General features: G+C 36.6%; 1 protein-coding gene across 1 annotated transcript in view; it reads left to right on the forward strand.

Moving 5' to 3' along the window:
* Window positions 1–1170: 1170 nt before the first annotated feature.
* LOC107663528 (protein-glutamine gamma-glutamyltransferase K-like) overlaps window positions 1171–13915 on the forward strand; it is a 31698-nt gene continuing 18953 nt past the window's right edge. Inside the window, exons 1-4 of the mRNA XM_016453760.1 lie at window positions 1171–1357; window positions 6435–6721; window positions 6825–7016; window positions 9575–9826. Coding sequence (XP_016309246.1) covers window positions 6436–6721; window positions 6825–7016; window positions 9575–9826 — 730 coding nt within the window. The 5' untranslated portion in view covers window positions 1171–1357; window position 6435. The remainder of the gene's footprint in view (window positions 1358–6434; window positions 6722–6824; window positions 7017–9574; window positions 9827–13915) is intronic.

The following is a 13915-nucleotide window of genomic DNA, read 5'->3' on the forward strand; positions in this document are numbered from 1 at the left end:
TACACTGATATTTGTATACTTACTACATAAAGTATACTTAAAAATATACTTGAACTTTACTTAAGTATACTTGCTAAAATAAACTTGAAGTATACTACTTTTTGGTAAGGGTCATGAAAATGCGTATAAATAGCACGCCAAATAAAAATGAAACTCGTGGTACTGAAATGGGGAAGTCGTGGCCTAATGGTTAGAGAGTCGGACTCGTAACCCAAAGGTTGTGGGTTTGAGTCTCGTACCGGCAGGGATTGTAGGTGGGGGGAGTGAATGTGCAGCGCTCTCTCCCACCTTCAATACCACGACTGAGGAGCCCTTGAGCAAGGCACCGAACCCCCAACTGCTCTCCGGGCGCCGCAGCAAAAATGGCTGCCCACTGCTCCGGGTGTGTGTTCACGGTGTGTGTGTGTGTTCACTGCTGTGTGTGTGCGCACTTTGGATGGGTTAAAATGCAGAGCACTAATTCCAAGTATGCGTCACCATACTTGGCCACATGTCACGTCACTTAAAAAAAATAAGATACACAAAAATGGACTTTGGCGTGCATATGATACGCATGTGTTTGGCGTGCATATAATACGCAGTTTTCGCATGCATGTGATACGAAATTTGTTGGCGTGCATATGATGTGCAGTTTTCACGTACATATGATACGCAACTACCCCACAACCCTAAACTTACCCATCGCGTAGCATATACACGCCAAAGTCCATTTTTGCATATCAAAACCACGAGTTTTCGTTTTTATTTGGCATTATAAGCACTTTCATGAGATCGGGTTGGAATCTCTATACACTGCGCGATCAATCTATTATTTACATGTTATAATGAGAGGATTCGACTGTATAACTCAGCACAGAACAAAAATTGGTGTGTGTTGTAGCCTTGAGGTATGAGACAAAAACCAGCATATACTTTCATGAGGATGATGAAAATGTTTTCATTTGAGTAAGTCCATTTAAGTGTTTTTCTTCATTGAATATGTACAATTTCTTATGTGGTAACATCTATTTTATTTGATTTGATTCAACCCAAAATATTAACCTAATTAATACATTAGGTTACAGTGATAAAATGAAATGTAAGGGTTAGATCAGGTAGAAATAGATAACATTTGCAGGTTAGCACTTCTTAATAGTGTACCATAGATTCTACAATGTTTTTTTTTTCTCATCATACTTTTGAGGCAGTGCCCCAGCCTGGCTGCCCCGCATTTAAAATGTTCTAGTCACGCCCCTAGCATTAAGTCGTGTGTGGAACAAATTCGGTCCAGTGTCAATTTGACTCTGCTGGGAGTTTCGCGTACTGCTATATTTAAAGAACACTATCGGAATCCCGTGAAGAAAAACAGTTTTAAAAAGTAAGTCTAAACTTTTTATTCATTCATGTGTTACTTGCTGTCAGTCTTGCTGCTGTTTGTTCTGTGGAGAAATGCGTCTCACGCTGTTCAGGGTCCGTAAGTGCGCTGACCTCTTGGGAGGTTCATCCAAGTTTTAAGGTTCTGAAGATAAGATTATCTCCCATAATTATAAAAAAATATAACGGTTTCTGCGTGTTAATATATTTATAAAGTAGATACTTTCAGTGTCTCTGTGCTTCTGTTTGGATGACTGATGTGTGAACTATTCAGTACTGAGAAACTAAAACCACACTTGCAAGCCACAGTTGTTCTTTACTGATGTAGCCTATTTGTTCAATGTGCCTTAAGGTTATACATTGCATATATAAAGAGGATACACGTTGCATAGTATTTGGACCGAAGCCAATGCTTTTTTGCATTGGAATCATTTCTTATGTTTTGGCAAGAAGCACAGTTAAAGCTGGAGACTGACTGCATGATTTCCAGATGTTTTTGTTTTTTTTGCTGTTATGATTCCAGCTGTACTTGATTTGACAGGGTTGGGGAAAGAAAACCTCTTCACATAGTTAACATACATCAGACATGAGAACATCTCTCCATCATTCTCTGCTGGTTTCTGCACAAACAAGTGAGACAGATTATGATAATGTCATAGCCATCCTGCTATTTTTCATTTTACATGTATGTTTTATTTATTAATTATCACAATCATCAATTTCTTGGGGCTACGGCATCCAATCTTGTTTCCTGGCCATCCGTTTTGAGTCGAACAATTATTTTGTCTATTCCACATAAATGGTGTGATTATCATGTGCTCGTCTCCTCATGACTCTGAATGCTGTAAACATTAACTTTTTATATTTTTAGCATCAGTCAAAACAAGTTCTTAAAGACATAGTTCTTAAAAATGGGGAAATTCTGTCATCATTTACTCACCTTCATGGTGTTTCAAACTTTCTTTATTGTGTGGAACACAAAAGGAGAAATGCTGAAGCATGAACTGGCAACTCTTTTTCATATAAACTTCTTTTTTTTTTTTTTTTAAAGATGCATGTGTTCCCTGTGATAAATTTGATTGAATTGCAAAACTCTCTGGTTAGATCTGCTTCTCAAACTCCTGCCCTATTGCATTCTAACAATAAGGGTCCAGCTTTGACTGCCAAAATCCACACATACACACACAAACAGAAGAACGCAACCATGTGAACCACAGTGGTGCAAATAAAGAGGTAGAACTGAAGTACATCTGTGTTCTGGGTTGCTAGGGTGTTTTTTTGAGTGGTTGCTGGGTGGTTCCTTTTGCTGGCTCGAGTCAGAAGAGGTGAACTAAGCTATCTAAAATATCTATTTGCTGTGATGTAATAACTGCATGTAGAGTCATGTTACTTCTCGATCGGTGATAAGCCCAGTCATTCTCTTGTTCTGAATCATAGAAATGATGAAATACATGTCATTGAAGTCTGGTTTGAAGATAATGACTTCATCAGGTGTGAGATGTTATGCTTTTGTTTTGGGCGTGTTACTAGGTTCTTATGCATCCGTATGGGACGTTTCCATGTAAACGGGTGGGCGATGGTCACACCCAATTAAACCTTGTGGTGAAATTAAAACAGTTTTGTGCCATCTAAGATCCCACACGAACACACACTGTTGTGCACCGCTTTAAATAAACAGTTCACTCAGAAATTAAAATTCACCATCACTTTCTCACCTTTATGTATGTGCAATACAAAAAAGAGTTTGCAGACTGTTCACACAGCTGTTTTACATACAACGGCAGACCAAAACAGAGAAATAGACTAATATTATGCTTCTGCATATTCAAACCATCACTAAAAACAGACCAAAAACAGAATGTTTGCAAGATTGTTCCTCACACAAAACTTTTTTTTTTTTGCTTTACGAAAGAAAACGTGGGGTACATGAGAGTAAAGTAATGACAACATAGTTTGCTTTTTGGGGGGGGGGTCTATGCCTTTAAAATCTAAATCCGGCTCAGTGGAGTAGATCAGTAGCCTCCCCTCTCATGTGCACATATTTGCCAGCTGCTTGCTCTATCTTTGGCTTTAGACCAGCTGCTGGAGACCTTAGACCTCATACACACAGTTGCAAAAGTGGACACGTACCAGTCACAAACTTCTGAATGTGTAAACATTCTTTGAATGTTTTTTGAAAGAAGTCTCTACCAAGGCTGCATTTATCTGATTAAAAATACAGTAAAAACGGTAAAACTGTGAAATTTTCCTGTGATGTAAAGCTGAATTTTCAGCATCATTACTCCAATCTTCAGATTTACATGATCCTTCAGAAATCATTCAGTGTTACTGACCCTGAACTTTTGAATGGAAAACTGATATAAGCATGCAGGGGTCATAGGTCACCGTAAGTCATGATTTAGTGTCAGCAGGTATTTGGAGGCATTCTAGCATTCTAATCATAGCTGTCTATGTATACTTGAAGGATTCATTCTAAACATCCATAAATCCCTGTGGAATCTCATGATACACAACACCCAGTGGAAAATTGTGTTGCTTAAAGATTGCTCTTTAATAGCTCATGAGACTTAAATTAGTTTTCAGTTGAGTTTCAGTTAAACGGCAACATTGTGAAGATGTTTCTCCTAAAAGTCCTTGGGAGAAATAAAAATAGCCACAACAGACATGCAGTAAGAGTATAGTAGAGCTGCATGATTTGGGGAGAAATTAAAATTTTTTTTTTAATAAAAATTGTGATTTAAAGAATCCAGATTTGCTGTGCTTGTCTGTACACTGAAAAAAAAATAGTTGTAGAAATATTGAATTAAACTTACAATTTTGAAGCGGAGTAACTGAAATAGTATTTTTGTCTAAATTTACTTAATAATCTTTGTTTTATTTACAACTTCGAAGAATCTTAAACTGAAGGCAACTCATCAGGCCTTGTGAAAGTTCTCATGACATCAATCATGAATGCATATTTCCTAATCGAATAAAACATGTCAAGCAGATTTTATTTGCATTCACGTTTGTCCTCTACTCTGGTCTGTAGCCGTAGCATTCATGGCATACAGTCTGCAGGCTTCAGTGACTTACAGTCATCCAGAGCTGCATAGCACACATACTTGGTCTGGAACACATTCACATATACAGCTACAAACGTATGAGTAGAACTCTCTGTGTTTGACTGTGTTATACTGGTAAACCTTTGGAAGTTTTTTAACTAAAAAGTAAACATAGCCAAACATGTTAGCTGATGTGTTTAAAAGTGGTCTAATCGAGTGGCTAAATCTGATGGAAGTCAGCAAAATGGGTGAAATTTCTTACAACACATTTAAATGAGAGGATAACTGATCAGTAACATACCTAGAGTAAATTTGGCAAAATTTCTATAGCTAAAGAGACTTAAACAAGCTCTCAATTATGTTTTGTTGATGTATCACATCCATTTTTTTAGAGACATCAAAAAAGAGACACAAATTTTTAAATGAGAGGATAACTGATCAGTAACATACCTAGAGTAAATTTGGCAAAATTTCTATAGTTAAAGAGACTTAAACAAGCTCTCAATTATGTTTTGTTGATGTATCACATCCATTTTTTTAGAGACATCAAAAAAGAGACACAAATGTGTCAATATTTGTTATACAGTAAGTGCATAGATCTAAAAAAGGAATGTCAGATAATTTGGTCTGTTTGAGTTCATATTTAAATCTTTGAATTTGGACTACAAATGTTTGTAACTCTGCAAATCTGAGCACTGTTTGAGAAAATTTTGAGATCTCACTTGAGTTTTAAAAGTGAGATTATTAGGTCTTGAAACAATAATATGATAAGAGCCATTCTTAAAAACTCAATTTGCATTTAATCTCCTTGCTGCTGAGGAGAAACAATTGAGGAGGTACTGCGGATGCGTGTCTGGTTTATGTTCAAATGAAAGGAACGGGTCTCAGAAATGCGGGCGGCTGGTTGTTAAGTTTTGGAATTTGGTGATAGTGAGAAAAGTCATGAGAAAACAGAAGAAAACATGTTAAGGAGATGGAAGAGAGCACAAGGCCATTTGGAGGAAAACACATGGTTCTCATTTTCAGTGTTTATTCAATGTCATGCAACGTCAGCATTTCTATTCCTCTTGATTTAATCTTTTCTGCACCAAAGTACTAGTGATCACTGAACATTTGTGAATAATCACTGATGTATATTTTAATGGCAATCTGAGGCACATCTGTCAGCGAAAGCAATACTGGGAAATTACTGTATCTTTAAACAGCATGCTTAAGTTTATGGCTCATGACCAAATAGGCAATTACTTTAACAACACTGTGGAGAAACGCAGATGTGTGGGGACTTTTCCTTTCCATGGGGGCTTTAATGCTGCTGAACGTCTTGATGAAGTAACATGGGAGAAAACGTTATATTATGTTATATATAGGGCTGTCATGATTCCTCGATTAAATTCGAGTACTCAATTCAAAAAAATCCTTGATTGCGTTTTGCCTGTCGATTAACCGGCAAAACACAGAAAGTGGCGCATTCCACGGACGAGAATCCATTAAAAGCATTATTAGACTGATTTCTAATGCTGCACGAAATATTAAAACCATATAAAAAGAATAAAAAAGCATGGTGCTACTGTGAATTCACAAAGGCTGCAATTCAATTAAATAAATATAAGCGCTGCGGGTTTAATATGCACTTTATTTATATGCATGTAGGTTACATGTATCTCAGAGCAGCTCCATTGACAGTAAATGCTGCTCCACACAAACAGTTTTCATTTACAGTGGGTATAGAAAAGAGTCACCCCCTTTAAAATAATCACATTTTATTGTCTTGCAGCCTGAAATGAAGACGGACACAGTTTTTGTTTTATCCAGCTGTATTAACTTCCAAGTGAAAAATATAACACCAACATGTCATAAAAAAAAAAAAACAGAATGATGTTACTCTTGTATTTCTTCGCTCTTGACTCATGAGATCTCATTTGCATTTACTTCACCAGTTAATCATTATCAGCAAATGCATCGTTAAACTTTTGTTGTCTGCTGATTCCAAGTCTTTACACCATTTTCCATCTAATTATTTTGTATGATGTTTTCCAGGATGCCAGGAGAGAGACTGTCAATCCGAGATAACTCTGCTGTCGGCCGTTTCCACGGTGTTTCTGCCAGCAATGGCCAGGCCGTCCCAGAGAGACACAGCGAGTCCAAAATGAAGAAAGAAGAGAGCGGATGCCGACGTTGGTTTCGGAGGGCTTGTCCGTGTTGCTTCCGGCGTCAGAACAGCTCGAATGATGTGACCATTGACACTGAAGGTGTGGCTGTCGGGGACGAAGAGAATGAAGGGCCGACGTCTCCGATGACTGCCACTGGAGATACAGAGCTGGACGGTGAGGAGCTGTGTCTCAGGCAGACTGATTATTGACATAATATTTGAGACTTCTTTTCATAAACTTCAGCTGAAGTTCCTCAAACTCAATCTTTTCTCATCAGAGTTGACTCTAGCAGTGCGTTCTGTGGATCTGCTCAGCCGGAAATCTGATCGGAACAAGAAGGAGCATCACACGGATCAATACCACAGCGACCAGCTCGTCATCCGCAGAGGCCAGACTTTCCAAATAGAGCTCGACCTCTCACGAACTTTCAACCCAAACACAGATAAACTTCACCTGGAACTGAAGACAGGTGAGCGTGAAGTAGCATCTCAGTAACTGTAAGGTCCGATTACACAAATATGTTCTTTTATCTGATCTTGTTGGTTTAAACATATAGTGAAATCTTCAAATATTCACCAGTATTTTCACTGTTAGCGCCCAGGAAAAAAAATCCACAGTTCACTGAACACTGGTTGACACAAAGTGGGGCATGTTGTCACAACAAATGCAGGGGCGGATTTAGTGAATTGGGGGCCCCAGGCAAAATATAGGAATGGGGCCCTATACATTTGCACACATTTTCTACCTTTGCCTAATGGGTAAGTCTGCCCCTGAACAAATGGGGTAAGTTGTAACAATGGGAACTTGTGACAACTTACACTTATTTGGACAAGTAATATATTTGTCAAGTCAAGTCAAGTCACCTTTGTTTATATAGCGCTTTTAACAATACAGAGTGTGTCAAAGCAACTTTACAGCATTAAAATTGAAATAAAACTGAAAAAATAATGAAAATGCAATTATACATTTACACACCTAAAATACATATATCAAGAGCATGCTCACAGATGAGAACAAAACAACGTTGGATGAAGTGGATTAAAGCCCTGCACGGGTCTCAAATATAGGCCCTAGCCCTTTTTTTTCCCCCTTTTCCCAAAAAAAGCTTATACTAGGCTACTGTTTCAGCTATTCAAATAGTTCAGTTTTGTATGTAATGGAAATGTGATTATATTTCGTTGATAATTTAGAAGTTTCATCTGGTCTTGTTGAGATATATCTTTGTTTGAAATATACATTTTTAATGTTATATTTTTATATTGTTTTATTTTATATTCTGTTCTTATATTTACAATATGTGACCCTGGACCACAAAATAAGTCTTAAGTCGCTGGGGTATATTTGTAGCAATAGCCAAAAATACATTGTATGGGTCAAAATTATTGATTTTTCTTTTTTTTGCACCCTCAGATTCCATATTTTCAAATAGTTGTATCTAACTAGATAGAAAGATAGATATTTTTCTATTAATTATTTTTCTAGTTCTGAATCTTTTGCTTTGACTCTCTGTGAGTACCCTCTCTAAAATTATTTTTTTTTTAAAGAAGCTTTCCAAACAACTGAAAAAATCAAGGAAATATAGTGGTCAGAAAGTGCGGGAATGCATTTATGTCTTACCTTTATTGTTTAAATGTTGCTGAAATTCCACCTTAAATATCTTATATTGTAAATATAAGAATAGAAAATACAATAAATTAACATAAGAATGTAGCATTAAAAATTCCTATTTCAAATAAATGTATTTCATATTTAATAACCATTGTATTTTTTCCTGTGCAATAACGGTGGAAATATTAAATAGATTTTGTAGTCAAGAGTGTTGTAGTGTTGTAGTGTTGTAGTCTGAATGTTGACATTCAGAAATGAGCCCAACATGAGAAATATTCACCAGAGTAAAAAGTGTGACAATTAGCCCCAGTCCTTTTATACACATGTATGCTCATGAACAAAACTATTATATGTTGTTATGTAAAAAACAGTCTTTCTTTCTACTGTTTCTGTTGACTGTGTTTTATAATTATTCGTTTTAGACTGCAAACATGATGGGAATGCTCATCTTGGGAACGCCTGTGATAAGGGCGTAAACGTGTATGTTGGAAATTTCTCTCTCAAACTGCACCCAGTGATACATCTCACCTCTGGTGCAGAAAGAGGAAGTGAGGGAGTGAGAGATAAGAAGAAATTAATTCCTGAAGCAGTACAAACCACTTCACACTAATACAAGATAACTCAACTGTTCAAACTAACTGATGTGGTTAGATTCACAACCCATCTGACTTCCAAATTTCAGATATTCAACCCAAAAACCAGGAATTTATTGGATCATGAAAGTAACGTTTCATCAAAAAGCAACTTGACTTTTCTTTTTCACATCTGACACTAAATGCATGACTTTTTTTAGCTTTTAATAAATCACAGATTTCATGTGCATAAAAACAGGAATTGAAAGAGGAAGGACCAGGTTTCATATGTGCGAGTCTTATGTGTTCTATGAACTTCTTTGGCCGGCCATGTGTGAATGAATCACAGTATTTCAGCCAGTGTTATTTTAGTATCATTGATGTACTATTATAGTTTTTCTTAATATTTTGAATTAGATTTTATTTGAATATTTTCTGCTTTCATTTAAAGTTTTAGTAGTTTTGTTGTTGTTTTCATTAGTTTGTCTGTATATTTTATATTAATTTGAATTTATTTACTTTCAGTTTATTTAGTTTGAGTTATTTTAGTATTTCGAATTAAACTCTATGAAAATGAGAAATGTTGCCTTGGCAACTAGCTGAAAAAAAATAAGTTTAAGTTTTTTTAAATATTTTATTTTAGTTAATGTTACTTTTATTTTGCTTTAGTTTTAGTGAACTACAATAACCCTGATTTCAGCGTAGTTGTGTTTGGAAATTATTTGGCTGGAATCCTCCCTTGTGTAATAATTTATCAGGGGTTTCGAAACCTGGAACCGAATTCATCACGTTCTTCTGAAGGCCATTGAGCCTCTCCCTAAACCATATGTTTCATGTTGTCATTCAGGGCCTCTCCCGCAGGTGTCGAAGAGGACACACATCATCATACCGCTGGTGGACGAGCTCGAGGATGAGCGCTGGGAGGCCAAGATCGTGGAGCAGAATGTCAGCCGGGTCAAGCTATCTGTCAACTCCCCCATCACTGCTGTTATCGGGAAGTACAAGCTGACCGTCACAACGCAATGTCTGAAGACGAGTGAAACTACCACGCATGACTCCGACAAAGACATTTACATGCTCTTCAATCCCTGGTGTGAAGGTAAGACAGATAGAGTTCCAGGTTTCTTAAAGGAATAGGTCACCCAAAAATTTAAATATGCAGAAACATTTCACACCCTCAGGCCATCCAAGATGTAGAAGAGTTTGTTTCTTCATGGGAACAGATTTGGAGAAATGTAGCATTCCATCACTGGCTCACAAATGGATCCTCTGCAGTGAATGGGTGCCGTCAGAATGAGAGTCCAAACAGCTGGGTGTCGAAGAGGACACACATCATCATTCCGCTGGTGGACGAGCTCCAGGATGAAAGCTGGGAGGCCAAGATCGTGGAGCAGAATGTCAACAGGGTCAAGCTGTCTGTCAACTCCCCCATCACTGCTGTTATCGGGAAGTACAAGCTGACCGTCACAACGCAATGTCTGAAGACGAGCGAAACTACCACGCATGACTCCGACAAAGACATTTACATGCTCTTCAATCCCTGGTGTGAAGGTAAGACAGATAGAGTTCCAGGTTTCTTAAAGGAATAGGTCACCCAAAAATTTAAATATGCAGAAACATTTCACACCCTCAGGCCATCCAAGATGTAGAAGAGTTTGTTTCTTCATGGGAACAGATTTGGAGAAATGTAGCATTCCATCACTGGCTCACAAATGGATCCTCTGCAGTGAATGGGTGCCGTCAGAATGAGAGTCCAAACAGCTGATAACAACATCCCAGTATTCCACAAGTAATCCACACCACTCCAGTCCATCAGTTAATGTCTTTTGATGCGAACATCTGCATGGTTATTAAAAACAAATATATAAAGACATTTTTAACTTCAAACTGTTGCTTGCAGCTAAAATACCTGATCTTTGAACTCTCATTCTGACGGCACCCATTTACTGCAGAGGTTGCATTGTTGAAACAAAAACAAATTTTGAGAAACTGTAATTGAAATCCACAGATGCAAACAGATAAAATAAACACTTAAATGTGTATTTTAGATGTTTTCTTTTCACTAGTCTGAAAGAAGCACAATAGCACATAAACACAGTAGTCTCTTAGCTTAAGAAGATATTTTATGCTCATGTTTGCCATAGTTGCCTTTTGCATCAGCACAGAGATTGCAACATGTTCGTGAATTGCGTTGTGTCACATTTCAGAATGCAGTGAGGCATAAAGTCAAGCTTGCGTAGATAGAAGATGACTCTACACCTTCCTTTTAACCAAACTCATTAATTGACGAGAAGACAAGACACACCTCCACTGAAGCATGTCTGGGAAACACTGATATATTTAGCCTAAAATATTGCACAGGCAACCGTTAATGCAATATAACATGAAGGTGCAACAAGTTTCCTCTTGCAGCCCAGCGACTTATGTCAGTCTTCAGGAGGAATGAATGTGATCTTGCAATCCATTTGAGTTCCATCAGGTTTGATTAACAGCTGCTTTGGCTTTGCTGCAATTACTGGCTATAACTCATAACTAATCTTGTCCTTACAAGACAGCTTGATTTTAGTTTTACATCATCTCTCTCAAGCAGGAATCAGTTTTGCTTGAGGTGCTTTCGTTATGGTTGTCTTTTGAAATATAAGATTAGATGATGGTTATGGCCACCTCCGTTTTGTTTTTTTCCTTTGAAAAATGATTGTTTTGATAATAGATTCTGGAAATTCTTGCAAAAAGTATATTTATACAGACCTTTTAATGAATTTTCAGTTTTAGAGGCAGCAGAAATGCAATCCAATAAGAAGTCTCAATTATATATTAAATAACAATGCTTAGGGATGTGAAATCAGCGACTGACGATTTCACAATACAATTTAACTTTTCGTTTTTTAACAAAATTAGATTTAAGACAAATTATGAATGTAAAGGTGTCATTTTATTATTTCTCAGACAAAATGCTGCAAATATTTGTAAGAATTAAAAATGTCAAATAACAAAACTAAATTTTAAACAAAGCCCAAATCAAATAAATAAATACAAATAAAAGAAATCTCTTCATATAAACAAACTAAGTCTTTGTCTTTGCTCTTTCCATTTGAAATCAGAGGCAACCACTGCAATTTAATGACAAGCCAAACAAAGATGCTGCATACATGCAACATGAACAGTTTTTGATTTAAATTATATTGTATAATTTCAAAATCAGAAGGGTCTGACTTTAGCTTTGTGAAATTATGTTACATAAAACATACCTGCACAAAACAAAAACCGCAGACGGGCTGAATGAGACGCAGATTCACTCTCTGACAGCAGGTGGCGCTTATGGAACAGCAGCGATACAGCTTTTCCTTGGTTATAGCTGTAAACAGCAGCGCTGCATTTATAAACACTTTAATACGGAGGTAAGATTGAAAGCAAATACCATCTAAACTTTTCTGAAGTTCTCCTCAGAGATACATTCAGATAAACTCCCACTCCTAACTGCATCGCGATTAATTTAACATCTCAACCGACTTGAATCGTCACATAATTTCATATATTTTCAACCAGCTGGGTGTGCATCGTTACATCCCTAACGATGCTGAATAGAAAATTTGGAAACATATTTGATTTACTCATATAGTTTTATAAAATACTATTTTCAAAACTGACTAATCTGTAACTACAAAATGTTATTTGGACAACCAGTTAGTAACTTAACTGCTTTGAGTGAAGTGAGCTATATGTGGTTTGATTCACTGAAAAGCTCATAAGAGTCTTTCATTCAGCAATCGGTTGGACTGATTTGATTGAAAAGAACCTTTTCATATGAGTCATTTGTTCAAGAATCAGACTGATCTGGTTGTGCTGTATGGTTTTGATTGAGCTGGCTCATATTTAGTAGTTAATTCGAATTAAAAATAAATAAATTAATAAATTATTTGAGAATCAGATTCAGTTGTGCTGTTTGTTCATAAGAGTTTCATCATTCAGGAATCGGACTAAACTAGTGCTGCACGGTTTTGAATCAATAAAAAGAAGCGGCTCATTATAAAGTAATTCACTCTGTGTGGTTTTGATCCTTTTAAAAGAAATGTCTCACAAGAAACTGTCTGTTTCGTGCTGTAGATTCATTACAGTGTTGCATCTGATAAGAATCATGAGCTAGATAAAACAATGCAATAATCAATCAAATATAATATAAATGATCATGAAATTAAAACTTACTAAATAATATTAAAAGGAGAACTTATTTAACCCATAAAATAATAAAAAAAGAACATACGTTTTACACCTTTTAAATTTTCATCATTCTGCATTGATTCGAAGTGTTGAGTCCTTATTAGTCTGTTAGTTTAGCTTTTTTGGGGTGGTTCAGGCTTTGCCCTCCTTCCTGCACTGAATGCGAGAGATGTTTTGTAAGGAGAGAGAGAGAGATCTGCCAAATCACCTTTCACTCCAAGCACTGTAAACCTTTTCTTTCTTTGCATTTTTTTCTGCCTTCTCTTCTACAGCTCCACCTCATCTGGCGATTCACATGTCAAATATATCTTCTCTCTCCCGCTCTCTTTCTCTCCCTCCCTGGCCCCTCGTTCACTCCAGGCCCCTTCCTGTCATTCTTTACTGCTTTCTTTCAGACTGTTGTTTTATAACACTACATTTTTATGCTCTGGGATTTTGCTGAAAGCTGCTGGCTCATTCCTGTTCTGCAGAACGTTGTGAACTCTGTAACCCTGCATCAATGTGCTTTAATTTAAGGAAGTGTTTCAATAACAGGGTGTAGCTGACTTTAACTTGACATAACTTGATCATTTACTCGAGGGCGATACAATTTAGAGGATGCCTATAAGAGGATTCAAATAAAGAGATAAAGTTAACCGTTGCTCATTGGGTGTTATATAGTTAATTATGGATCTTTTTATAACCGTCCGTTGTCATTTTGATATCATGATTTCTGTAACTTCATCAAATATTTTGCTAATATTTGCTGATGTTTATACATTTTTTCCTTCCAAAATGATGCCACTTCCTAGAGGATAGGAGCTAGCTTTTATTAATTGAGGTGGTTTTACAAAAGACTAACTAACTAAAAGCTTATAGGGAAACAAACTATTAATGAAGTGACTAATTAAAGCCGTTTCCCAAGGAAACATGTTTATTTGAAACATTTTGATGAAAATGAATTTTTTTTTAGTATTTTTTATGTACTATT

The sequence above is a fragment of the Sinocyclocheilus anshuiensis genome, unplaced genomic scaffold (assembly GCF_001515605.1).
Source record: "Sinocyclocheilus anshuiensis isolate Anshui unplaced genomic scaffold, SAMN03320099.WGS_v1.1 scaffold2181, whole genome shotgun sequence".
NCBI lineage: Eukaryota > Metazoa > Chordata > Actinopteri > Cypriniformes > Cyprinidae > Sinocyclocheilus > Sinocyclocheilus anshuiensis.